The following is a 27,641-nucleotide window of genomic DNA, read 5'->3' on the forward strand; positions in this document are numbered from 1 at the left end:
TTCTTCTTCAGAAGAAATCAAATATTTCAGTTAAGTTGAAGTCTTCTTCATTATACTTACTTCTCCTGCCTCCCCAGAGACAATCATTATCACTGATGGAAAAATCCATTTATTTGTGTATTCTTTAACAATATGTGACAGTTAATTTTATGTGTCAAGTTGAGTAGGCTATAAGGGGCCCAGACATTTGGTCAAATATCATTCTGGGTGTATGTGTCAGAGTGTTTTACATGAGATTAACATTGGAATCTATAGACTATATTAAGCAGATCACCCTCTCAGATGTGAGTGGTTCTCATCCAGTCAGTTGAAGGCCTGAATTGAATGACAAGGCCTACCTTCTTGCACATAAGAGGGATTCTTCCTGCCTGACTGCCTTGAACTGGGATATTGTTTTGTTTCGTTTTCCCCTGGCTTAAGACTCCAAATAAAACACTGGCTGCTCTTCATGGGTCTTCAGCCTAACCAGCATTTGGACTGGAACTACGCCATTGGTGCTCCTCAGTTTCTAACTTGCTGACTGCAAATATGGGGAGTTGTCAGCCTCCATACTTGCATGAGCCAATTCCTCATAACAAATCTCTTTCTATACACATACATGCTATTGGTTCTGTTTTTCTGGAGAATCATGAGTAACATGCAACAAATTCAAATCATTCCAGAAGCATTTATATAGTATTCAATACATACATATCATTGCTCCTATTATTGTGGCAAGGGACTTGATATGTATAGACAGAACAAATTTCAAAAGGGCCACATGAGAATAACAAGATGCAACAAACTGAGGACGGTCAGTAAAAGTTAATAAAGTGCCTTTAATCCAGGTCAATTAATCCAACTAATTCACTATTTTGACAAAGTCTAGAATTTCCCTAAGTCTCTTCTTTTGTCTGCTTCTTTTGACTTCACAACAAGGATAGATAATCAACCTTATTAACTATTTAGTTGAAGGTCTTACAATGTGCATCAACTATCATCTATATAACAATTACACATTTTTTATAGCTCCTAACAGGTTCCCTATTTTATGAAATACTGTCTTCTGTGGCATATATATTTTACTAAACTATTATGCAGCAGTGACAAATACTCTGGGAAACTTCATCACTGGTCATCTTTTTAAATTAAATTAATTCAGTTAATTATTTGTAGTTTAAAAAGAATTATACCTAAGTGATTATCTGAATTTCTCTTTCCAAGTTTGATTTTTCCCCCCTTGGTTTCATATGCTTCTGTTCTTCAAAAATATATGGACAAACAATAAGTGTAACAAATACAAAAACACAAAGAAAACTTACATATGCAAGTTGTCCCATTTTCATCTAAAAGTTGATTGTCGGCACATGCACATACTCGGCCTCCTGGAATGGCTAAGCACAGTGTACTACAGCCCCCATTATTTACTCGGCACATATTGTCACCTGCAAGAGGAGGGAAGTAAATGTGTCAGAGAACTGTGATTCCATCCAAAATTAGCCAGGTTAAGGTTCACATTCTTTCTAAGATATGTATGTAGGCATAAGAATGTACACATATACAAGCATATGTATATTATTCATTAATGTAGTCAGGATATCTTCTGAACACTAAGTAAAATTCAGAAACATTTAAAAATATATGACACACTGGGAGATAGAAGGAATTTGCATGTTGGTTGGAAGATATAGAGGTATGTGTGCAGATAAGTACCAGGAGACAGCAAGGTTACAGGACATAATGATGTCTGTCCAGGATAGCAGATTAGGCCTGGTATATTCAATTCTGATTTCTTTCTAAATTGGATCATTAACACTTAGAATGTGACTTTGGATATTAAGTGAACAGAAAGCAAATGAGCACAAGGGAAAGGAGTGGAATATACTTCCCTCTTGTTCAAGGAGCACATTGACATGTTAGTGCATTGATGAGTCCAAGAAACACAGGTTTTATCTATGAAACTTTAAAAATGAATGGTCTTGTAGTGCCAGTAGAATGTATAACGCACAAGGGTAGAAGTGTTGTCCCAGTGGACCATCCCAGTAGACCTAACCAGCAGAAGCACTGATAAGGTAAACAATAGATATCAATAAAGCAGGGGAGATTCACAAAGGTATTATCCATAAACATCTGTGAGACACCCTCTGAAACTAAGATAAACCTGACATAAAATTTTGAAAGGGTTGGAGATTATATACAATCTGGGTAATCATCATTTTGATGACATTTATTCCTAGAAGACGGAAAGGCAAGAAATAAAGCATATTTACTACTATATATACCTACATAATGTTACAAAGAAGTCTATAACACTAGCAATCTAATTGGCAAAGGAAATGTCCAGGCTATTTTACATTATGTTGCAGTTTTCAAGGTATCAATAAGTAACATTTGATTATATCAGAAACTCTAACTCAAACACTAAAAAATAGTTTTTAATTACTTAGAATGACGACACTAAAATAATGTAATCGTTAAAGTTGTATTGGCGGTTGAAGCACAGTGCCAAAAAATGTGACTGGTGTGACAGATGAGACTATTGTACTGGGTTAGGTGTGCTATATAGTGAATATTAAGGAATGACTTTAAAAACAAAAAAAACCCTCAAAATGGTGCTATATACAATAAATATTTAACTCATTCTCATAGATTATTTTGTGTGTCTACAGATTGCAAGAAACAATCTGACTTATATATTCATTTCTTTTCATTATTCTGAGAAGTAAATTAAATTTTGCATGTTTATAAAAGGTAAAAATATACTTGAAAGCTATGGAAACTAATAATTCAGGTTTTAGTATCAATTTCTGAACTCAGAGGATAATGAAGCTTAGTTCAAACTTTTTCCAACAAGAGATGTAGAAATTTTTCTTTTAAAGTTTATTTATTTATTTTGTGGAGGGTGGGCAGGGGCAGAGTGGGGGGGGGAGGAGAGAATCCCAAGCAGACTCCACATTTAGCACACAGACCGAAGCAGGGCTTCATCTCATGACCTTGAGATCATGACCTGAGCCAAAATCAAGAGCTGGTTGCTTAATGGACTGAGGCACCCAGGTACCAAGAGATGTAGCAATTTTTTTAAGTAGTGTTCAGATACAGCCATGCTTCTTCCATAACCATAGACTAAAAATGTAATACTTCATAGGGAAATAGGTGTTCTCAATATTTTATGAATATTATGTACAGTCAAACTGTATATTCATTACTTTAGTAACATTCAGATTATTGAAATTTTGATTTAATCAAAATATTTTGAGAAATATATGAAGAATTTAAAACAGTAAAAAGGAAGTACTGAAAGCAGTATATCATGTCACATTTTCATATTGAAAATATATGCTATGGGGGGCCAGGGTGGCTCGGTCGGTTAAGCGTTCGACTTCAGCTCAGGTCATGATCTCACGGTCCGTGAGTTCGAGCCCCGCGTCAGGCTCTATGCTGACAGCTCAGAGCCTGGAGCCTACTTCTGATTCTGTGTCTCCCTCTCTCTCTGACCCTCCCCCATTCATGCTCTGTCTCTCTCTGTCTCAAAAATAAATAAAACCTTAAAATGAAAGAAAATATATGCTAAATATCACATTATTATTTTTTCAATAGCATGATTCGTGCTTACAATTCTTATTCAATATGAAATGTAAGTATTTAAAAATAAATTACCATTACTTGAACTTTTAAATATATTCCTTTCAATGAATTCTATACATTAAAAAAGAGGAAGTGATATTTCTCTTGTCATGATAGAAATCCAAAATCTAAATTAATTTGAATAATTTCATATCTCTCATGAGAATTGCCTAAATCATATATATTCTTCAGTTTACTTCAACATATTTCAGATACAGCTCATGTGGCAGTTTTTATTGAATTTCTAGCAGGTTGCAAAACTTTTCATGTAAAAATATTCTCTTAAAAATATGATTTAATGACAAACAGCATTAAAATTTTTATACACAGGGCCGCCTCGGTGGCTCAGTTGGTTAAACATCCGACTTTGGCTTAGGTCACGATCTTGTGGTTTGTGGGTTTGAGCCCCACGTCAGGCTTGTGCTGACAGCTCAGAGCCTGGAGCCTGTTTCAGATTCTGTGTCTCCCTCTCTCTCTTCCCCTCCCCTGCTCATGCTGTCTTTCTCTCTCTCTCTCAAAAATAAATAAACATTAAAAAATTATATACCAATATTAATGAATGAGTGCCTATTAACAATCGATAGCTATCATTTTGAAAATTCACAGTGCATCGATGTCAGGGATAGTTACCTTATTTATTTATTTGTTTGTTACTTATACCATATATTTAATTCAATTTTTATAATAACCTTTTAAGGTAGGCTTATCTCATATGCAAATGTGACTACTGAAGAGATAGGGTTTAAATGACTTTTCTAATGTCTAGAAATAAATAGTCCTTATTAAAAAACAAATAAAGTAGAATAAGGATTATTTATTATAATTATTTCTAAATAATTGAAAACAAGGATTTTTAATCTAAAATTTATGCTCTTATACTCTTAACTCTTTTATATATGACAAAATAAAATTAAATCAATAAAAGACAGAGAAATAACACAGTGAAAACAACATAATGAAATCCTAGATTAAATTACTTTGGAAGTAATTACTTTTGAAAAAATCAAATAATGAAGGAAAACAAATGAGGAGTATCTTTTAAAAATAAGTTCAAGATAGTGGTCTGTCTGGGCCAAAATCTTTGTCTTTCCCCCCAAACCTAATATGTTAGTTAAGAGAAGTGGAATTACTCTACCCCCTAGAGTCTCAAATAGACGAGTGTTTGATAAATATTAGTTAGTTGATGAATGAATGAATTAATGAATTAATGAATTTTAGTTGATGAGTGAATGAATGAATTTTAGTTAGCAATATGACAGAAACAATCATTTGGGTGTGCAGATACAAGGTACCTGTATGTTGTTACATCTAAGTTCATTTTAAGAAGATAAAGGGGTTTTTCTCATTTGCAGGTAAGTACGCATATACTCTGTCTACATACATTGCATTTCAAGGTAGATTATTTAAAGGCATATTACAATTCTCAAAGAACAGTAATAAAGATGTAGATGATATATGAAAACATTTCACAAGCTTATATTAAAATATTAGTGCTTAATTACTTGAAAGGATATATGCTCCCATGTTTATTACAGCATTATTTATAATAGCCAAGAATGGAATCAACCTAAATGTCCATCAACAGAAAAATGGATAAGAAAAATATGATCTACACACACACACACACACACACACACACACACACACACACACACACACAGAGGAATATTACACAACCATTAAAAGGATGAGATCTTGCCATTTGCAACAACATGAATGGACTTAAAGGGTATTATGCTAAGTGAAATAAATAAGACTGGGAAAACCAAGTACCATATGATTCCACTCATAAATGTAATCTTTAAAAAATGAATAAACAAAAAGCAGAATGAGAACTATAAATACAGAGAACAAACTGATGGTTGTCAGATAGGAGGAGGTTGGGGGTTGGGATCATGGGTGAAGGGGAAAGGGAGATACAGGTCTCCAGTTATGGAATGAGTAAGTCATGGGAATAAGAAGCAGAGCATAAGGAGTACAGTCAATGATATTTCAATAGCAATGCTAGGGGACAGATGACAGCTATACTTGTGGGGAACACAGCATAATGTATATAAACTTCTCAACTCACTAAGTTGTACACCTGAAAATAATGTAACAATGTGTCAGCTATACTCAAAATAATAAAATATAAGTGTTGACAAACTTTAGTAACTTAACATTTGTTAACAAAGTATCTTTTATTTCTAGCAAATAACAAAATACATAAATCGTCACTACAAAGGAATACTACTGTTCTATTTTATCTAAATTTTCATCAGAAGGATAGGAGGGAAGAAATCCCCTTTTCTACATGCTTCTTAGACTCTTCACTTCTCCAAGTTTTATCATATGTGAAGTAAGAAGTCTCTATACCTAATATGAAATATATAAACTAATGGAGATTTTGTTTTTCCTATTGGATGGATAGACAGTCTGACTTACAGTTTGGAAGAGAAATTAGACTTCGCATTCATCCTAAAAGTTGGAAAAAAAAAAACAGTAAAGTGGGATCCTAAGTCCAGATACTGATTTCATCTAGGATAATTTCAGAGGAGTCAACTTTGAATAATGTCAATCAATCAGAGGAAAGGATAAAATGTTTCCTTTCTCTCTTTAGAGTTATATGCTCATTGAAAATTTGACTTGCTTTGATGTTACTTTGTGTGTGGGATGCATGCATGTGAGTGCATGCACACACACATGTTAACTGCATGTGTTAATATATATATATATATATATATATATATATATATATATATATATATATAAACAAACATGGGGGTGCGTGTGTCCCTTCAAAACAGCATACCTGTATCCCTTGGATAAATGCCTAGTAGTGCAATTGCTGGGTTGTAGGGTAGTTCTATTTTTAGTTTTGAGGACCCTCCATACTGTTTTTCAGAGTGGCTGCACCAGCTTGCATTGCCACCAACAATGCAAAAGAGATCCTCTTTCTCTGCATCCTCACCAGTATCTGTTGTTGCCTGAGTTGTTAATGTTAGCCATTCTGACAGGTGTAAGGTGGTATCTCACTGTGGTTTTGATTTATATTTCCCTGATGATGAGTGATGTTGAGCATTTTTTCATGTGTCGGTAGGCCATCTGGATGTCTTCCTTGGAGAAGTGTCTATTTATGTCTTTTAGCAGCACTATCACAATAGCCAAAGTATGTAAAGAGCCCCAATGTCCATTGATGGATAAACGGATAAAGAAGATGTGATACACACACACACACACACACACACACACAATGGAGTATTACTTGCCAATCAAAAAGAATGAAATCTTGCCATTTGCAACTGCGTGAATGGAACTGGAGGCTATTATGGTAAGTGAAATTAGTCAGAGAAAGACAAAAATCATATGTCTTCACTCATATGAGGACTTTAAGAGACAAAACAGATGAACATAAGGGAAGGGAAATAAAAAATAATATAAAAACAGGGAGGAGGATAAAACAGAAGAGACCCATAAATATGGAGAACAAACTGAGGGTTGCTGGAGGGGTTGTGGGGGGGGGGGCTAAATGGGTAAGGGGCAGTAAGGAATCTACTCCTGAAATCATTGCTTCACTATATGCTAACTAATTTGGATGTAAATATTTAAAAAAATAAAAAAATAAAATTAAAAAAAATAAAAATATATAGAAATGGGCATTAGAAAAAAAATAACAAAAAGAAATAAATATCTTGCTAAACCTACACAGTAATGTTGTTAATGAACATGTCATGCATTAATTCAAGATTACTGTGTCTTTATACTAGTGCTTTGTAATATAAAATCTCTGAATGCTGGGTTGTAGAATGTAGTCAAGAACTTTATATAAAAAAGTTTTGCATACATTTATCAATGACAAAACTACAATGACGGCAGAACAGACACACTCATTTCCTTCTATCTAAAAGTATAGTAGTTATATGGGGTGCTTGGCTGGCTCAGTTGGTTAAGTGTCTAACTCTCGATTTTGGCTCAGGTCATGTTCTCACTTGTTGGTGAATTAGAATCCCTCATTGGGCTCTGCACTGATGGCACAGAGCCTGCTTGGAATTCTCTATCTCCTCCTCTCTCTGCCTTTCTGTCTCTCTCAGAGCTAAATAAACTGTAAATGTATAGTAGGTTTATACTTTTCATAAAATTGGCCACATAAATTAATCACGTAAAAACACTTTGTGGTTAGACAAACCTGAATTTGAATCTCAGTTTATCCCTGGCTCATTGTTTCCTGAGAGCAAAGGGCTACACGTGCCTGATCCTTGGGATTTTCATATGCACAACAGGAATCTATAGTATCTACATTAAACATCTCTTGTGAGACTTAAATAACGTTTGACCCATCTCCTGGAAGTTAGAATTAGTTAGTTATTAGTTAATAAATTTCATATATTTAACATAGAAGCTAATCAATTATTTTTAATTCTATATAGGAAACTAGTCATCAACCCTTTTTAGATATTGCACTTAGTTTTGATGATCCTATTCTCTTAAACATGGGGAAAAATAAAAATGTGCTTCTGAACCTAGAGAATAAACAGGTAAAAGTATGTTTGTAGTATACAATTGTTCTACTTTATATGAGGAATTTCAGGAGAGGATTATAAAAATTTTTCTAGATATCTAATATAAGTGAAAAAGAATTAAAGTTTATTAATTAAATCAGAAGAAACAACAGTAGCATATAAGAAAAAAAAAAAAGGTTTTGGCCCTAAATCCCTATGCATTACTTAGGAATTCATTTCTAGGGGTAGCTTTCTGTTTAGTGTGATTATATGTCTACCTTCCTGAAATTAGCTGCTTTATTAACAAGTAATTTGATAAGAGTCTCTTCTGATCTGGAGAGGTCAAATTAGCTGACTAATTTTCTGACACCAAGTCTAAAAGAGTTTAGATGGTACATTAATGACATTCCTGGATATTACTCATGGTATTTCTGAGGGGTGGTGTGTGTGTGTGTGTGTGTGTGTGTGTGTGTGTGTGTGTTAGTATCTATTGTGTGTATATATATATTTTTTTCACAGATACATGTATAAATACTACAAAAGTTTATACAATGTAAACAATCATATACTATAGTCTTTCAGATAGAGAAAATATAAGGCTATATAATACTAGTTTATTACATTCCATGAAGAAATAGTGATCTGTCCCAATGGAGGAAATTGATTTTTTATTCAAATGCAGCTATTTTACTCTTAGAAAAATAGTCTAACAAGACAGTATATAACCAAGGTTGTGTACCACTGATTATGTGTTTCTAAATATTTATTAATATTTAATGTTCACAAATTGTAAAGAGAAATACCATTTTCTCTCTCATAATTTTCACTGGAATTATATCATGGTAAGATAACATGTGTGCATTTGAACATCTGAGAACTTTTAACTTACTTTGATTAATTTAGGAAAAAATATTAAAAATTTAGATGCTAAGTCAGTTATCCAATTTCAATGTCTACTGACTAAACGAAAAATATGTTGTCCAGCATCCTTTCCATACCATATTACTTATTCAAAAGATTTGGCTAACTAACAGTCAATCCTTGGCTACCAGAAGACTGGGTAGGAATCTAAGAATAATTGATTTTTTCACCTAAGTTTATGAAAAATAATCAATTTGCCCAAACACATTCTCTCAGTAAGACGGAACATAATGGTTTCTACAATAAAGGTTGTATAAACAGGTGAGTAATTAAGGCTAGATTTCCATTTCAATGTGCCTTTAATTGAAAATTTTTATAAAGCACTTTAAAAGCTTTGTCCATCTAAGAGATAGCTCTGAACAATTATATGTCAATGGGATTGTCTAGAACACCAGGTATATTTCCTCATGAAACATAGCAATAAGTTCCATATATTTTTATTAGAGGCATGTGCTTTGTTAATTGTGACACATTATTCCTTTGAATATTTACTTAACATTCTTCTATGGAAGGAACCATTAAAAATATGCCTCCTTATAGAGAAATGATAAGAAATTAATTAAAAATGTGTGGGTGGCACTGCTCTAAGTAATCACAACAGTGATTTAATTCTTACGGGAATTTTATGAAGAAAACATTTCTTTGTTTATTTCATGGTATGTCTAAAGTTTCAGATGAAAAAGTGTTGGAACCTGGATTTAAGCCCAAGTCCATTTTACAGTAAGCCAGGTATTTCTTCTCTCACATGTTGCATAAATCCATTGAAATGTATGTTCATTTAACTTCCACAAGAATATCTCTAAATAAAAGAAAAAGTAACTATCTAGATTCATAACAAAAAGTCTTCCACATAATTTACTAAGCTTTTTTCTTTGCTTAATACCTAAATTCTGAGTCATGCGATTTGTAGATGGCCTAATAAATATTAATAACTCATGTAGATAAAATACACAATGATATTATGTAATTTTAAGTAGACATTGGTAGATTATTTCACTTTCATACCCTTTAAAATAATTAAACATTCTTTAAATCAATATGAAACTAATCAGATAAATACAGTAAGATGCAGTTTGCAAAACTCTTTTCATTTATCACATATTTTAAAATATTTTCAAATAACATTCCATTCCCACTAAAAGTTTTTCTCACTTCTCACAATACTCTTGAAAAACATTAAGTGCATTTTTTTTACTTTAAATACTTTAAATACCTCTTTTGTGAAAAGGACATGAAAAAGAAAGCATTTGGCGAAAACCTTGAGCTTCACTCAAATAAAATTCCCCGTTACTTGCTTAGGCTGTTTTGAACAATAAATAATAAATGTTTATGGTGACAAAGTCCAAGATTTGATTGACTTTGGAGTGACTAGACACCTTTTATCATAAAACATCAGTAACACTGTCAAAATAAAAGCTTTTGCAAATACTGTGAAGTATTATTTTATGTAAAATTCAGAAGCAATTTTATATGGTTTTTAATACCTTGTTGCTTCCGTGGATCATAAATCTGAAGCCCAAACAGGGGTGGTCTTTCGTGTCTCAGTAATGTCACCTCATTCGTTACCAAATCTAATTGAAAAATGGAACCATTCATATAATCAGTCCAGAACACATAATTCCCATGATGCGACAGTCCAAAAGGATGGTTCAACTCTTTCCCACTGTAAACAATCTGTAAAATATAAACACATTGTGAAAAATCTAAACTGACCTTTAGAAACATAACTATTTAGAGAAAATGACATTCAAATAAGTATAAAACATAATGATCTAACATCTTAATATATTTTCCTTCAGTATATTTGAAAAATGGATTTCACAATGTGAGCATATTTTCCTATTTTTAGGATGTGTTATTTTAGGGAGACTCCATTTGTATTTCATCCATTTAAGTGCTCTCATATACGACATTACTCATATGGTCACAAAGTGCAAACATTAAAAGGACTGCCTGACACTCTTCCTTGTCTCTGTTCTTTATGATATTCCAGTATCATAACCTGGAACAGAAACTGATCTGAGTAATTAGTGTCATTATGAAAATTGTGATATTGCTTATCCAATACCCAAGGAATAAAACAGAGTCTTACAAAATTGGGAGTGAAAGGGATTCTCCTACCTAATTGGGCTAATGCAAATTGAAGAAATCTAGGAAATGACAGGGAAGGAGGTAAAGATTTTAATTTTGAACACAGAAACATTTATTAGTAGTAAGTAGCTAAACAAGATTCACTAACTTCAGTTTTGATTTTCTTAGTATATCCTTTATGTTCTAGTTGGCATTTTGTTGTTGTTTAACTGGAGCACTCATGTGATAAGTGCTGTTTTCACATGTAGGTTTGTAGAAGAGGAATAAGGAGTAACACCTCCGAACATACTACCTTTCCACCTTTCACCATTTATAAAATGATACTGTATACAGTATGAAAAATAATTTTGTGCTCCACTTAATATTAAAGAATTGAATTTATCTAAATAATGTGGGGTTGGAAATTCCATTTTTGCTACTTTTATCTTAATTCTTCATATCACATTTTCATATATTGAATAATCGAGACAGATTCTTACTTTTATTTTGTTACATCCATGAATGTTAAAATATGCTAGCCATTAAAATGTTATCTACATGGTGTATATATCAATTCCTTCAAAGGAATCATAAATATTTACTTGGCACCTCTTAAAGTATGTGACATTAGGTTAAATGCCAATCAATTTTACTATTGGGGAAAAATATTAAAAGCATGGTTAGAGTCAACCAATGATTGAAATGGTCTTATCTGATTAATGTAATATTTATTTGTCAAACAGAATTCATAATGAGGAGGCTTGGCCCATTGCGCAATCTTCCTTTCCAAAAAGAAGGAAGTATGGTATCATACTATTATTATCTTATCAACGGAAGCATTTTGATAATTTCTAGCATTCCATTTTCTGTTATTTAACTAAACAGGTGAAGTCAGTTCATAATGTTATATGCATGCAGGTTATTATAAGATGAAAAGTAGAGGTGATGTTTTGTCAACACTGCCTCTGTCAGTCAACTCCATCTTCAATATACCCAAGAATTTAAAAATCACTTTGCAATGGTCTTACCAAAAGAGGCAAGAGGAAGTTGATGTTTATTCACAGCAATAACCCTGAAGTTCAGTTCAGTTTCAATTCCAATGTCATGAAGTTCTTTATTCAAATAAATGCACTATAATTACTTTTTCATAATATATAGGTTAATTTTCAGCTGCAAATATTAAAGATATTTGAATAGAGTTGGTTGCTCGGTCATAGCAAACTCATCAATAATGTAGAAAAACTGCGTTTTAAAACAGCCCTGATATCCTGAGAGCTTCTTTTTAAAATCCCACAAATCCTGGCATACCACAGTGAGCTGGCCTTGGTCTCCCGGAGGCAAGTGCCAGCTGCACTACTTAATGCTCAGCCTCCTTTAGCCACCCCACAGAGACTACTGGCAGCCACCTCAGAGGGGTAAAAATAAACTTGAAAGTATTTTTAACACAGCACAACAAGGCTCTGTGAAGAAGCAGCCTGTGAGTTAAAAAAAAAAAAAACAGCAGCATTTGTCTTTTACCTTCCTGTGAGTTCCATTCAAAAACACTTTTTCAATATGATCATAATAGGCGTCACACCAGTATAATGTGTTGGTGTGAAAGTCCAGAGTTAAACCGTTTGGCCACAGCATCTTTGAAGTCACAAAAATCTGCCGATTGAAGCCATCCATCCAGGCCTTCTCGATCCTTCCCACGCTGTCATCTATTTCATCTTCCTCCCAGTCTGTCCAATACATCCAACTAAGACATTACAAACGAGAGTGTACACATGTTATTTCAACGAGCCACCTTATAGAGGGACTCTTCTTAAGCCTGGGCACTTCCATAAAATCTAACTACATTCTGATTTGTTTTTCAACCAAATGCTCATCTGCCAAAGGGAGGGCACATCTGTGAGGTACTCAGGGAAGTACAGATGTGTTCAGTGAAGCCAGTCCATTTAGACACATTAGAGAAAACCACTACCACGATGACCATAATTACTGGCCTCATTCATTGTTTAATCTAAGAGTAAGTACCAAATATTGATTTTCTTTGGTGTCGGTACCAAGTTTGGAAATTGATCTTTGAGGTGTTACTATTTTTAAATGTTGCCCCTTTCATAAAACATACAATCAATTGTGTGATTGAAAAGCAGATTGACTGACATGAGAATGCATGGTGCTATTAATGATCTACTCCAGGCTTTATTTAATCTCAGATGAATTATTATTTTTGTAAGACAGGCAATTGGATTGCCTTTGTACTAAAAAGTATGACCATACTAGGTTTATCTGGTCAAGCCTAATTTGTCTTCCTGATGCAAATTATCTATGCTTTATTGCTGCTTATTATTACCTCAAAATCCACAGAAGATGATTTAGCTGCACATAAGTTTAATAACATCAGGTTGACTGACCTTGAGATTTTGAGCTTTAATTTCTATCTCAAAAAAAAAAAAAAAGCTTCTGCCTTTAAAAACAAGTCTTTTGTGTAAGCTATAATAGTGGGAGAGGGGGCTTTGAGGGAATGTTCCAATTCCTTCATGATTAAGGTTAAAACCCTCCACATGTGTTATTCTGGGGTCATGTGAAAGTTCCGTAGTTATTAATTAAAGTGTAGGTTTCAATTCAGTTGCCTCATATACAACTTTATAAAGCTCTAACGCTTTTCTAAGCTGCTGACCTTAAAAATGTCCGTAGTAGATCCTCTTCCTTCCACATTTTGTGGACCCTAAAGAATTTCAGAGGTCATTTGGGAAAAATCTGTATCCATGACTAAAAATCCTATTAAGATCTAAACAGGAAGATTTGGAACAAGTGAGGATATAACACACCATCCATTATTTTGTTCCAGTTCAAGTGTTTAAAATTCCCGTGACAGTTTACAATTATGTTGATATGTCCTTTTAGACATGAAAATTATTGATATTGGTGAATTTTATTAAGCCAAAATACATTCTAATCCTAGAAATAAACATGGAAATATGTTTATCTTGCTTGCATCCAGCATGTTCTTCAGGTGGTCTCAATATTGGGACAAAATTAGGAACAAATGAAGCAGTCATTCTGGTTGCTCTAGTCCTATGCTAGTTTGGTATAAGTGGTTGACTTCAACTGCATAAATCGAGTATGTGAATGAGAAATATGCAACTTTTTATATTTCTGTTAATACTTTCTTGAAATATTAAATATGGTTAGTCAATGCAGTTTTATTGTTGTTGCTAATTTACAACCTGTTAAAATTGCAATTATGTTCCCCTCTAGTTTTTCTTTTGACCATAGTGACACTCTTTTTCTTTGGTTCTCCAACCCAAATTACACATACACGCAGACACAAGTATGGGTAATTCTGGATAACACAAGCATATTTTATGTTGTTTTGCTATTCGAAGAAATTGTTGTGATCTGATCCATTATCTAAGATTATCTTTATTCAAATAAACTATAAGATAAATATTTAAATAAGAGTGCCAATGTAACAAAAGCTACGTATGTGATTATCAATTTCATTATGCAATGAAAAGTTATATTGTAGAAGACTTATAATCTGTATGAAATGTGATGATTCCTAAACACAGAAAATAAGAACTATAGAAAGCAGAAACTAATATAAATTATTTTTATATGTGTGACTTGGGTATTCATTAAATAAATATTAGATTAAGCGAGCCTTCTGCTAATATGGCAAGAAAAATTGCACCTCTATTTTTCAACTCCTGTTCAAATACAATTATTTGATGAAGTCTATCTCTAGCCTCTCTGTCAAAATAAGGTCTGTCCATTGTTTCCTCGTGACATTTTTTAGTTATTTTATAGTATTTATTGCACTTATGCCCTGTATTATATTTGACATGTCACATGTCATATGCTTTCAATTAAAAATTAAAATAATTAAGGTCAGGGATTATTTCTTATTCATAATTGTATCCTACAGCACTAAGCTTGGACTATTGATGTTAATAATGTACCCCAATTAAACAGTATTATGTGGTGGACCCTAGAAATATTTAAATCCTTAAGCACTTCTCTGCCATAAATTTCACAGTTAAAAAACTCAATTTAGTGTTTCCATAACATCTAGCAGTTAACTAGAGAGCAGGTACTATTAGTTGAGATAGGGATACTGGAGATCATGTTTGAGGGAAAATATGTGCTCAGCTTTGGACACATTTACTATAGATAATATTTTGATGAGTCAGAACTGAAGATGCAGTTTTCTAAGTTATTGACATAAATTATGAAGTGTGAAATTATTGGAACAGAGGGAATTCACCTGTAGCTATCAGCTTGAGAAACATGCCATCATAACCAATTCCTCCTCCAGCTTTATCCCCATTTCAACAACTGTTGAGACCTGCCAACTGTATTCTTCCAGTGTCTCTTTTCCGTTCCTATTACAAATGCCACAGTCTGTCTCTTATCCCTTTTCAAAGGGAACTCCTAACAGGTTGTTCACATATGCCTGTCATATTGCTATCACTTGTCTTCATAGGTCACGAATTAAAAAAATGTGACTTTTATTCTCAAAACCATCTGATTACTCTGTTGTCAGAAAAGAAAATCCCATCTTTTAATCCCAACATTGAAGGTTTCTGCATATTTCTAATTTATTCTCTATGTTCCTTCACATGCCCTCTGCTTTAGGCTTAATGAACTTATCTCATCTCAAAATGGCCATCAACGTCCCTGCCTCTAAACAAGTATTTACACTGTCCCTTCAGAGGACAGTGACTAACCTTATGACTGCACATCCTAAGACCCTGAGACCAAATCTACTTATCTGCAAATCCTATTCATTGTGTAAAGCTCAACTCTGAATTAAAAACCTCAAGTATTTTTGAAGAACATTATTTCATTCTATTTTATAATACAGGTAATGTGTGTGTGCATGCACACCAAGCACATTAGATTTCCTACATGGCAGTTAATCGTATATTTGAATAAAGAATTAAATGAACATGTTCATTACCGATTCTGTAACTGTTTATAAATCTCTGGATGAAGTAAATCTCTAGAATGAGTAATTTTGTTAATAGGCTATTATGGTAGAGAAAACCTGTAATGCTCTCCTTCTGTGTATGGCTGCAAATAGATATTATGGTAGAAAAACATGTTAATAAATCAAGTGTCTTATTTTGTAATGTTTTGTATAAAGTCACACTGTGCTATTTTAAATGGACTTTTCCAAACTAAAGTTTCTTCTTTTTAAAAAAAAATTATATTATGCTCAAGCAATAATTGGGACAATTAAATTCACATGATCCCAATTCTACTTCTATGTTACAATCCATTCTCCCCAGGAAAGTCAGATTCGATTTTTTAAAATATAAATCTGATTCGCACTTCCACATTTTACCCTGCACCGAAGACAAAGTACAAAGCTGTCATCCTGGTGGACAAGTGCATCTCCGTCACTTCTCCCCTTGTTATCAATGGTGCAGCTCCACTGTCCTCGTTGCCATTCCTCGCATTCAAGCTTTTACCCAAATTAAGATCTTCAAATGCACCATTTTCTTGATCTGAAATCCTCTTTCCCTCACTCTCCATTGCCAAGTCCTTCTCTACAATTAAATCTTGGTTTAAATGATGCCTCCTCAGGCCTTTCAGCAAACCTACTGAAATCAATTTCTACCTATTAGTCTCCATCATGTCATCCCGTTTGTTTTCCTCGTCCATTCTGGTCTGTTGAAATTATGTTAGTTGCCCATTGGGCACTTATTTCTCATTCTATCTACCTACCCTCCACCTCATAGACAACAGAAGACGCTTCATAAGGATTAACGTTAGGCCTGTTTTATTAACCACTGTATACCTAGTGCAAAAGTCTGGTGTAGTATATTGTTAGGAGAAAAAAAAATGTGTGTGTGTGTGTACAAATATATGTGGTTTTCAGGTTGGTGCATAATAGCAGTGTTCTATTAGAAAATGTCTGATGGAAGAGGTAGAAGAGTCATTCCTTGTAGCACTAGAGCAAATACAGAGTCAGCTAGTAGATATTACAGAGATGCAGATGTTGCGTCAATCAGTCAATTTGAGTTGCCGCCAAATACTGTCAACTATGTAGATGCTATAGGTTTCGAATCTAAGTTGGATGCTTGTCTATTAGAGAAATACTGGATGAGATTCCTGAATAGGAATTGAGAGATGGGACTAGTGGCCTCTAAATTTCCTCCTAAATCATATAATTCTATGACTTCCATTTTTGTGTCATCTGAACACCATGAAGACTCTAACTATCACAAAGTATTTCTGTAACAGAATACTGAGAACAATAATGCTGTTTTAAGATATCTTGCTTCAGGAAGATGTAGAAGATGTGTGTAATAAATAGTTTCTCAGATTGCCTTGATTTAAAGGTCAGATAGATGGTTTGGTTTTAAAGGCCAGGATAGGACAGATAATTACAGAATTCACACATAAAATCACTGAAATTATAATTATGTCTTATAAAAACACATACAATGAGTTCAGCCACTGTTTAAATGTCAGTCAAAGGAAGCACCGTAATTGTGTTTGGAGCTATTCTCAACACAAACAATTCTAGGAACTATAATCTGGTGATCACAGTTTATAAGGAAGCCACATGTTTCCTATTCAATGAAGTATTTTTTTGTATGTGTGTAGTAAGGTGTAAGGTATGTTCATTTTGTGATACTAGTCTCAAACAGTGAAATATAAGACATGGGGTTATAAATGTCACATATAACAACTGCACTTTTAAAATATGCAATCTATTCATTTAATTCTGACATTCTGTTAGGAATGTTCATAGTTTTTTAATATTTCTATATGTACAGTGTTGTTTGTGTTCAGGTAATAGCTCTGAATACAAATAAAAGGAAATAAATTTGCGTGAGTATTGCATAAACTATTCCATCCTAAAACACGTGGTACATACCTCAAAATAATTTCACTCTATGAAAACTATGATTATGCTAAAATTATGTGATTACTAACCTAGACTAGTAAAAATGAGTGCAGTATAGAGGTTATGAGTAAATTCTGGGATATACTGCTTGAGTTTAAATATCTAGTTGGTCACTTAATAATTGAATGATCTTTTGCAAATCAATTACCTTTTTTTCTTTATAAATCAAGGATGAAAATTGCAACTAATTCAAAGGATTATTGTGAGAATTAAAGGAAAGGAGTATAGTGAACCTATCTAACAAAATGCCTGACTCACAGTAAATGTATCAAAAAATATAAATACAAATCTTTGCTATTTTATGAATACATTAAATTTTAGTGCCCGTTAAAAATTAAATTGATTGATTCTTTCAATCGATTATTTATCTTGGTGTCAGGCAGTCTAAAATGGAGAAGTATGGTCTTTATCTGAGTACATCAAGTAAATATATCCTTTATACAAATAATCTGTTTATTTCAGTTAAATGTATTTTGGCACATTTAGTTAGCATATTTTCTGTAAGAGAAAATCATTAAATGAGTAGCTTTCCCAATCAGGCCATTCATGTGTGAATTTAAATCAAACTTACCACTACTAAATATAAAAAAATATATATATATATATCTTCCTCCTATTAGGCTAATCAAATATTACGTACCCATTAACAGGATCCACCACAATCCCTCTGGGATGGGACATTTCTCCCTCTAAAAGAGTCTTCCGACTCTGAGAAGCTTTTTCTAGCCTGGCCACATTAATGGTCTTCCTATGGCCATCATTTGTCCAGTAAAGGTTATTTCCGATCCAGTCCACAGCAATTCCTTCCACATTATCAAGATCTGTAAAAAGCAAAAACAAGAGAACAACACATTTTACAACAGTGTCCACTACTTATGTTCTACTTAATAAAATGTTTAATTTAAAGAGGAATGAATTCTGATTCTTGGATTCTTTATAGGTTGTTTTGGAAAACATCACCATTCCACATAATACTTTTCAATTTTACTTTGAATGCCATTTTATGTGAACAGCAGATCCTCTATATTTTAATTGAAATAGTGATCTGGAGAAAAACAGGAAGTGCCAACACTTTGAAGTGAAAAAAGGGAAATGCCAACACTTTAAAATGAAGGCTTATTGTCTATTACCACGCAAGAAGTGGTTGGATTAGAATAAAAATCCAAGTCACATTATCCTCAGTGTAGAGATCTTTAAAACTGCATTATTCCTCTGGTGAGTCCTGCCCTTGCTGTAAGTGATGAGAGCACAAAAGGGTAAACGTTCTCAGAACATAGATACAGACTATTTAGGGGGAAAATCTAGTAATAGGAACAAGGACTATGTTCAAAAAGTAAACATATTCAAACTTGCAATATGTAATCTGAATAATCAAAATAATAAGGGGGTGGCACCTGGGTGGCTCAGTTGATTGAGTATCCCACTCTTGATTTTGTTTTAGGTCATGATCTCACAGTTTCATGAGGTCAAGCCCCACCTTGGGTTTTGTGCTGACACTGTGGAGACTGCTTGGGATTCCCTGCCTCTCTCTCTGCCTTTCCCTCATTTGTGTGTATATGCATGCACGTTCCCTCTCTCTCTCTCACTCACACAAAACTGGATAAATTTTTGGGATGCCTGGGTGGCTCAGTTGGTTGAGCTTCTGACTTTGATTCAGGTCATGATATCGCAGTTGGTGAGTTCGAGCCCTGTGTGGGGTTCTGTGCTGACAGCCTAGAGCCTCAAGCCTGCTTCAGATTCTGTGTCTCTGCCCATCCCTGCTCGCACTCTGTTTCTCTCTGTCTCTCAAAAATAAACTGTTAATTTTTTTTAAATGGATACACTTAAAAAATTATTTATAAAAAATAAAATAATAGGAATGCCCTCTTGCCAAGAGATGAACAGGTCCAGCAGAAGCACGTCTCTGAAAGCCCAGAACAGGCTTTCATCATGGAACTGCATGAACAGTAAATCTCAAAGAAACACTAAAATATTTCTCTATATCCTAGACTTATATTACAAAGGATACTATTACAGCCTTCTGTAAGATACAGGCAGTGATAATCCAAAGGAATATTATTAATATATAAACTTATACGAGTTCAACTAATTCAAACGCTTTACAGAAAGGGAAAGGCCAACACTTTATACTCAAAGCTGATTGTCCTTCATCACACAAGTAGTGGCAGAATTAGAATAAAAAGACAAGTCAGTGATCCTCAGCATAGAGATCTTTAAAACTGTGAGATCTTTAATTCCTGTGCTGAGTCCTGCCCTTGCTTTTTGCCATTTTATGAACCACCTTCCGAACTGTTCACGACATCCTAAGGATAGTTCACTCTTCTAATGCATGAGAAATTACCGGGAACTCCTTTTCTTCTCTCGAAACCAAGGAAATCTTTGTCTCTTTTTCCTCCCTGGTATGAGGTAGAGAACCGCAACTCATGGGGCAAAGCAGTACATAGTAATACACTAGAGACAGAGCTGTGCCTTCACACACCACTGGCACATCTACATGCCATTCCCTCATTTGAACATGAAGTAAATGTTTACTATTATCATATTTTTTAATCACGACCCTTCTGGACTTGGTGGAAAATAAGATTTTCTTATGTGACCCTTTCTGCTCATCAGCACAGGCCCTGACTGAGGATGACTAATACAATGTGTGATTTGATCTAACTGAAAATCCCATTATAGTGAATCAGATATGTTTTCTCAATTTCACTAAGCTATCTGCTTCATTACCATCCAGGATGAGTCATTTTCACAGGTTAATTGTGTCTATGCTTAGAAAAAAAAAAAAAACTTTAATTTTGTCTTTGCCATATTGACACTTAATTTTCCTGAGCACTTTCCAGCTCTGGAATAATGGGAAAATAATAGCTGTTTATTCTTTTCCTTTATATCTATCATAGTTTGTGGTTGATTTTTATCTTGTTAGTTGGTTTTCAAAAACTGTATTACATTTGAAATCCATTCCAGCATGGACATTTCCATCTTCAATAGCCCTATTATTTTTATAACTTTTCCTTTTGACATCTAACTTGACAATTTTTATTCATTTTTCATTGGAAGCAGTTGCAGTACTTATCTGGATTGAAATTTTGTTGCTGACACTTGGGTAAGCACCTCAGTCACTCTGATCTTTAATTTCCACACTCATTAAGTGAAGATAATAGCACCTACACCAGAGGATGATAACAAGGGGTAACCTAGCTACTGCATGTAAAGCACTTAGCATACCTGCAATATTGTAAATTCTCAGTATATGTTAGTTTTTACTCATTTAGCGGATAAAAACAATATTCTATATATGTCCTGACTCTTTTCCTTATGAGTGTTACTTGATAGAAATATACTTTATGTTTATCTCCCTTAAAATTATGATTTAATATTTCCTTGCATTGTGACCAGTGGCCAATTTTAACTAGAAATAGTATACGTAGAGTCAGTTGTGAATACATAGTAAGAGTGAAATGGAACTGAATTTCAAAACTGAGTGAATCCTGTTCCCAATTGTGTTGTTTACTTTTTCTTTGGAAAATGAAATTCTTGAACAGCATAAAGTAGTGATTAAAATTACAAGTTCTGGAATTACAGGGCCTAGGCTCTGCCACTAATGGTATCTCTAAATTGCTTAACCTTTCTACTCTTCAATTTCCTAATCTTTAAAACAGGTGTAATGTTAGTGTTTAATTCATAGGATGGTTTTAACATTAATTAATATATGTAAAATACATAAAATAATGGCTGGCACATAGTCAATGTTATATGAATATTATTATTAATATATTACTAATAGTATAATTTTCACTATATCCGTCCCTTTAGCTAACTACCTAATCTATTAAGATAGCAAGGAAATGATTAGCTTAATGTTTTTTAAAGATGTTTGGATGTGTGTGTTTTGTTTTTCTTTCCCATGTGGGTGAAAATGAGGTTGAATACAAATTTTAAAATAAAGAAATTCCTAAGAGTCTACGTGCAAATTGGAGATCTTTTTAGCCTATTTTTAACAGGGTGTTCTTTTGTAAGAGCCTCAAAGTGAATCCATTTCTCAACAAATATACATTCATGAAGAAAGTATTCTGACTCCATATCATATCGTATCTTTAATTAAACTAAGACTGATGGAACACTAAGACCGAGAACATTGGTTTAATGTACATTTTTTTATTTCAAGAAGCATTGGTTGGAATCTGAGATGGACTACTAAGGACTCTAAGACCAAAATATTTCAACAAGGTGATCAGGACATATGAAGGGTAATGTCACTCAAATTTCAAACAAACATAGATGACTACAGAGATATGAATTACCAGCTTGAGGAAACATATGGCTGTTCAGATGTAAGAAAGGTGAAGTTGGTAAAATTTGCTAGAGTAAATTGCCTTGATATCTTTGGGTAGAGTTCAAGTATTCTACATTGTAAAATCAACGTTCACTACTATATTGTTATTGTTATTATATGACTAATATCAAACAAAGATTACAAATGTATTTTTTAATCTGCCAAAATTTCCCTTAAGTTTAACAAAATGCTCATTTTCATTTATCAATAAGAGAGGACTCTCAACATGCTTGTACTCCTTCAAAAAAGATTTCAGATAATGTTTTCTTATAATTTTTATTAACATATCTACATGTTCCATTCTAAGTAAAGAATTGAGATATTTATCCATATACTTCAGATTAAAAATGGACCTTTTAATATACTCTGTAAATATTTAAGATTAACATATTGTTTTGGTTCCAATTATTCAACTTCCCATCATTTTTCTTTTGGAAACTTTGTTCTGGTATTTTAAGACTAATTTTTATAAATGGGTGTAATATATGACTAGTCTGCTAAAAAACATGCACTCATCAAAAACTAGACTTTTCACTTAAGTGAAAAATTCTTGAATATTTCCTATAGGTGATATCTACCACTAAGATAATGAGGATGAATAAAGGATAATACAATTTATGTAAATTAAATAATTATTTGGATTTTAAAGAAATAATTAGATAAGTTATTTCAATTAATACCCAGAATTAGATAAAATAAACATTTTTAAAAGACTAGAGAAAAATTTCTAACACTAACATCATTGCAGGCCTGATTTTTAGATTTTACACATTTATGGAACAGAAGAGGATTCAAGTTTTATATACTTAAAATAAAATTGTTTACTTTTAAAATTGGGTCCAATTTTTTTTTAAAGAAACGCAATGGATATGGTCAGTGATGTTAGTTTTGTTAAGGTGCATAGATGGAATCTCCAGAATAATCCATGAGTCTTGATCTTTTACAAGAGAATTGGGATTAACGTAATAAGGAATTGGAAATTATACACCACAATTGCCATCATAAAAAGACAATGCCTATATTTTCCCAATATAGCCAAGATTTTCTATTCTTAATGCGAACATTATTTTTTGGGGTTGGAATGAAGCATTACAAGAGTGTGCGAGTGCAGAGGATGATCATGTGCCTTAAATAACTGCATGTGCAGCATGTAACGTAGATCTGCCTAGGGCCGAAGATGCCTTACCTTGCCTCAGAGTCAGCACTTGGACAATTCTCCTGCCTCCTATTCATGTAGTTCAATTAATCAACATCCTCTTTGTGTATTTCAATGTGGCCTGAGGCATCTCAACTTTTATGTTTCTGACATGAGTGAATGAAGTTGATTTAATTATACCCTGGCAATAAATTTTGCCTGCTAAATTCCCTATCTCCTGGAGATGCAGGAATCTTTGGCTAGACTGAAGTTCTCTTTATCATCTGCCCTCCATGGCCATCTGAGGCTGATGTTCTCATCCTCATTTTCATTCCAGGTCCTTTCTCAGGTCAGTTTAGAGGTCAGAGAGAATAAATACACAAGCTACTCTCAATTAGAATAAAATACTTTACTGATGTATTTAAAGAGAAATGTAAAGTGCATATAGGGTCTTATTTTAAGATGAAAAGAATGTATTAAAATATAGCGGTTTCCTTTTTTTATTATCAAAAGCATATTGTTGGTTTCAATTTAGGAGGAGAGTGTCACAGACTGTCTCTCTATGGCATTCAGATATTTCATCTTTGATGCAGTGATGAGCATAGAAGAGAGTAAAGAAAGCACCACAGTATTCATCATAGTTACTAATAAATTATAATCTATCTAAATGATAATCAAATGGAAGGTTTCAAGAATTATTAAGAACTGAGTTTTTTCCCCTACTTTCAAGCTCACAACTTAGCCCAGCACTGTTTCGTGGATGATGCTAGAAGACACAAGACGTGTAAGTCAAAATAAAGGACTTTATTACTCACAGCATAGAAAGTAGCATGGTCATGAGCAAACTGATACCAGTTTCTTTTGCTCCAAAGTCCCGTGGGGATGACTGGGTTCAGCCCACATAGATGTGTTCACAAACAGTGAGTTTGTGAAATAATTCTGAAGTTAAGAAACCCAAATCTTTTCTAAAGGGCAATAAACAGGACTGTCCTTTATACTGTAGGGATAAACTAACTCTTATTCCAAAGCTCTTTTCTATACAAAAGTCCTTGAAAGAATATTTCTGAATAAAAGGCAATAATTGTCTCACTCTAAGACATGCAGAAATGTGAGTGATTCACAGAGAAATATCTCCCAAGGAAAGTCACAGAAGTCATAAATTGGTAATCTTTAATAAATGTAGACAGATGAGCAAACAGGTTAGCATGAAAATGACCACCACTAATAAACATTTTAGCGTTCTGTGCTATTATTGCTCTTATGGGAATTATTTATTGATTTATACTACCACATCTTGAAGTATTTTGTTCAGCCAGCCATATGTGATCGTTAATTTTATGAGTCAATTCGAATAGGCCAAGATATACAGATACCTGTTTAAACATAAGTCTAGATATTGCTGTCAAGGTAATTTTTTAGGTGATTAACATTTAAATCCATATACTTGCAGTAATGCATATTACCCTCCATATTGTGGGTTGGTGCCATCCACTCATATGACATTAGAAAAAAAAAAAAACAAAAACAAACACAAAAAGACTGAAGTCCCCTGAGGAAGGGGGAATTAAGTTTCTAAATTATCTTCAGACTTCAACTTTTCCCTGGGTCTACAACCTAGTTGACCATCCTGCAGATTTTTGACTTGCCATCCACCACATTCATGCAAGCCAGTTCTTCAAATTACATTTTTCTCTCTTACTCTTTATGTACACATCGTATTGGATCTGTTTCCATGAAGAACCTAATATACCATTACCGTGCCAGTCATCTGGAAATGATTTTGCTAAATGCTCTAAGCAAAAGAAATACACTCTTCACATTCATTCCTTTCAAATGAAACTGGAAAGTACACACGATTGAAGGGCAGAGATAATTTCATTTTAAGAATTCCCTTACAAATCAGCAATGGGTATATAGCTCATTTTTACATACTACACTAAAAATTGTAAATAATATCAGAGTTGTGTTCTAAATATTTTTAAATGTTTTTATTTTTTGTAAATTATGATATTTTCACATCTTTACAAGAACCTTTCCAGCTAGGAGGAGACTGCCTCTTCTAGGGATAGCCAATTCTTAGAGACAGCAAAGGGCCCAGCCAGGAATATGCCTTTGATGTGAAAACTAACCAACCCATTTGGAAGAGCTGATTCGTTAAAATGTTCATATTTCCCAAAGCAATCTACAGATTCGATGCAATCCTTATCAGAATACCAACAGCATTTTTCACTGAACTGTAACAAATAAAACTAAAATTTGCATGGAATAGCCAAAGACCCCAGATGGCCAAAGCCATCTTTAGAAAGAGAAACCTGAAGGATCACAATCCTGTATTTTAAGATACACTACAAAATTGTAGTAATCAAACAATATGGTACTAGCACAAAAACAGACACATAAATAAACTGAACCTAATAGAGAGCCCAGAAATAAACCCACACTTATATGATCTACCTATATCAAAGGAGGCAAGAATATATAATGGGGAAAAGACAGTCTGTTCAATAAATATTGTAGGAAAAATTGGATAGCTACATGAAAAAGAATTAAACTGGACCACTTTCTAATACCATACGTAAAAACAAATTCAAAATGGATTAAAGACCTAAATATGAGGCATGAAACCATAAAACTCCCAAAGCGAAACAAAGTCAGTAATTTCTTTGATACCGGCTTTAGCAGTATTTTTCTAGATATGTCTCCTCAGGAAAAAGAATCAAATACAAAACTAAACTAGTAGGACTAGCCTAAAATAAAAATGGTTGTACACAGCAAAGAAAAGCATCAACAACAAAAAAAAAATGACAATTTACTGAGCAGGGAATATATACAGAAATGATATATCTGATAAGGGCATTCATATTCAAAATATAAAAAGAACTTTTACAACTCAACACCAAAAAAAAAAAAAAAAATCCCCAAATAATCTGATTAAAAGTGGGCAGAGGACCTGAATAGGCATTTTTCCAAAGAAGATGTACATAATTCAGATAGCTAACAGACACATGAAAAGATGTTCAGTATCACTAAGCATCAGGGAAATACAAATCAAAACCACAATGAACCATCACTTCACACCTGTCAGAATAGCTATAATCAAAAAGACAAGAAAAAACAAGTGTTGGTGAGGATGTGGAGAAAAATCAACCCTCTTGCACTGTTGGTGGGAATGCAAACTGACGCAGTCGCTATGAAAAACAGTATGGAGGTTTTTCAAAAAAATTAAAAATAGAAATACCATATGATATAGCAATTCTGTTACTCAGTATTTATCCAAAGAAGACAAAAACACAAATTCAAAACATTATATGCACCCCTATGTTTATTGCAGCATTATGTAAAATAGAAAAGATATGGAAGCAACTCAGATGTACATCAATTGATGAATGGATAAAAAAGATCACACACACACACACACACACACACACACACACACACACACACACACAGGCATATTACTCAGCCATAAAAGGGAAGGGAATGAGATCTTGCCATTGCAACAACATGAATGGACCTAATGGGTGTTATGCTAAGTGATATGTTAGAGAAAAACAAGTACCATATGATTTCACTTATATGTGGAGTCTAAAAGTGAAAAAATAAAATAAATAAAATTTAAAAAAGGAAATGAAGAAAGAATAAAACAAAAGCAGAACCAGACACGTAAACACATAGAACAAACTGATGTTTGCCACAGGGCAGATGGGTAGGATATGGGCAAAATGGGTGAAGGGGAGTGAGAGATACAGGCTTCCAGTTATCAAATGAGTAAATTACACGGATGAAAGGTACAAAATAGGGAATATGGTCAATAACAATGTAATAGCATTGTATGAGAATAGCTATACTTACGGTGAACATAGCACAATACATAGAGTCGCTCAATCACTATATTGTACCCCTAAAATTAATGTAACATTGTGCATTAAAACAAAATGAAACAAACAAAAAACTGACCAATCCAAAGCCATACCTCCTCTATCTGGTCCACAGCCTAGGAGAGAATACTCCTCTGCCTTAAAATCATCCCAGGGCCAGGTACCAAGAAACTATCACTTCTATCATTTAAAATCCAGTGGAAGTATTCACACAAGCCAGTTCTAAAGTGTTTATCCTACCTGCTTGCCTTTCCACAGAAATGCCAATAAAGGATGTTAGCTAAAGCTTTCCCTTCATTCCTATTTTTGACCTCCT

At 33.6% G+C, this 27,641-nt stretch overlaps 1 protein-coding gene across 3 annotated transcripts in view; it reads right to left on the reverse strand.

Moving 5' to 3' along the window:
- LRP1B (LDL receptor related protein 1B) overlaps positions 1-27,641 on the reverse strand; it is a 1,862,224-nt gene that overhangs the window by 716,882 nt on the left and 1,117,701 nt on the right. For all 3 annotated transcript variants that reach the window (XM_053214983.1, XM_053214982.1, XM_053214984.1), the window contains exons 12-15: positions 18,620-18,800; positions 12,591-12,810; positions 10,487-10,676; positions 1,302-1,424 (exon numbers count right to left, since the gene is read on the reverse strand). In XM_053214983.1, coding sequence (XP_053070958.1) covers positions 1,302-1,424; positions 10,487-10,676; positions 12,591-12,810; positions 18,620-18,800 — 714 coding nt within the window. The remainder of the gene's footprint in view (positions 1-1,301; positions 1,425-10,486; positions 10,677-12,590; positions 12,811-18,619; positions 18,801-27,641) is intronic.

This window comes from Acinonyx jubatus, chromosome C1 (genome assembly GCF_027475565.1).
Source record: "Acinonyx jubatus isolate Ajub_Pintada_27869175 chromosome C1, VMU_Ajub_asm_v1.0, whole genome shotgun sequence".
NCBI lineage: Eukaryota > Metazoa > Chordata > Mammalia > Carnivora > Felidae > Acinonyx > Acinonyx jubatus.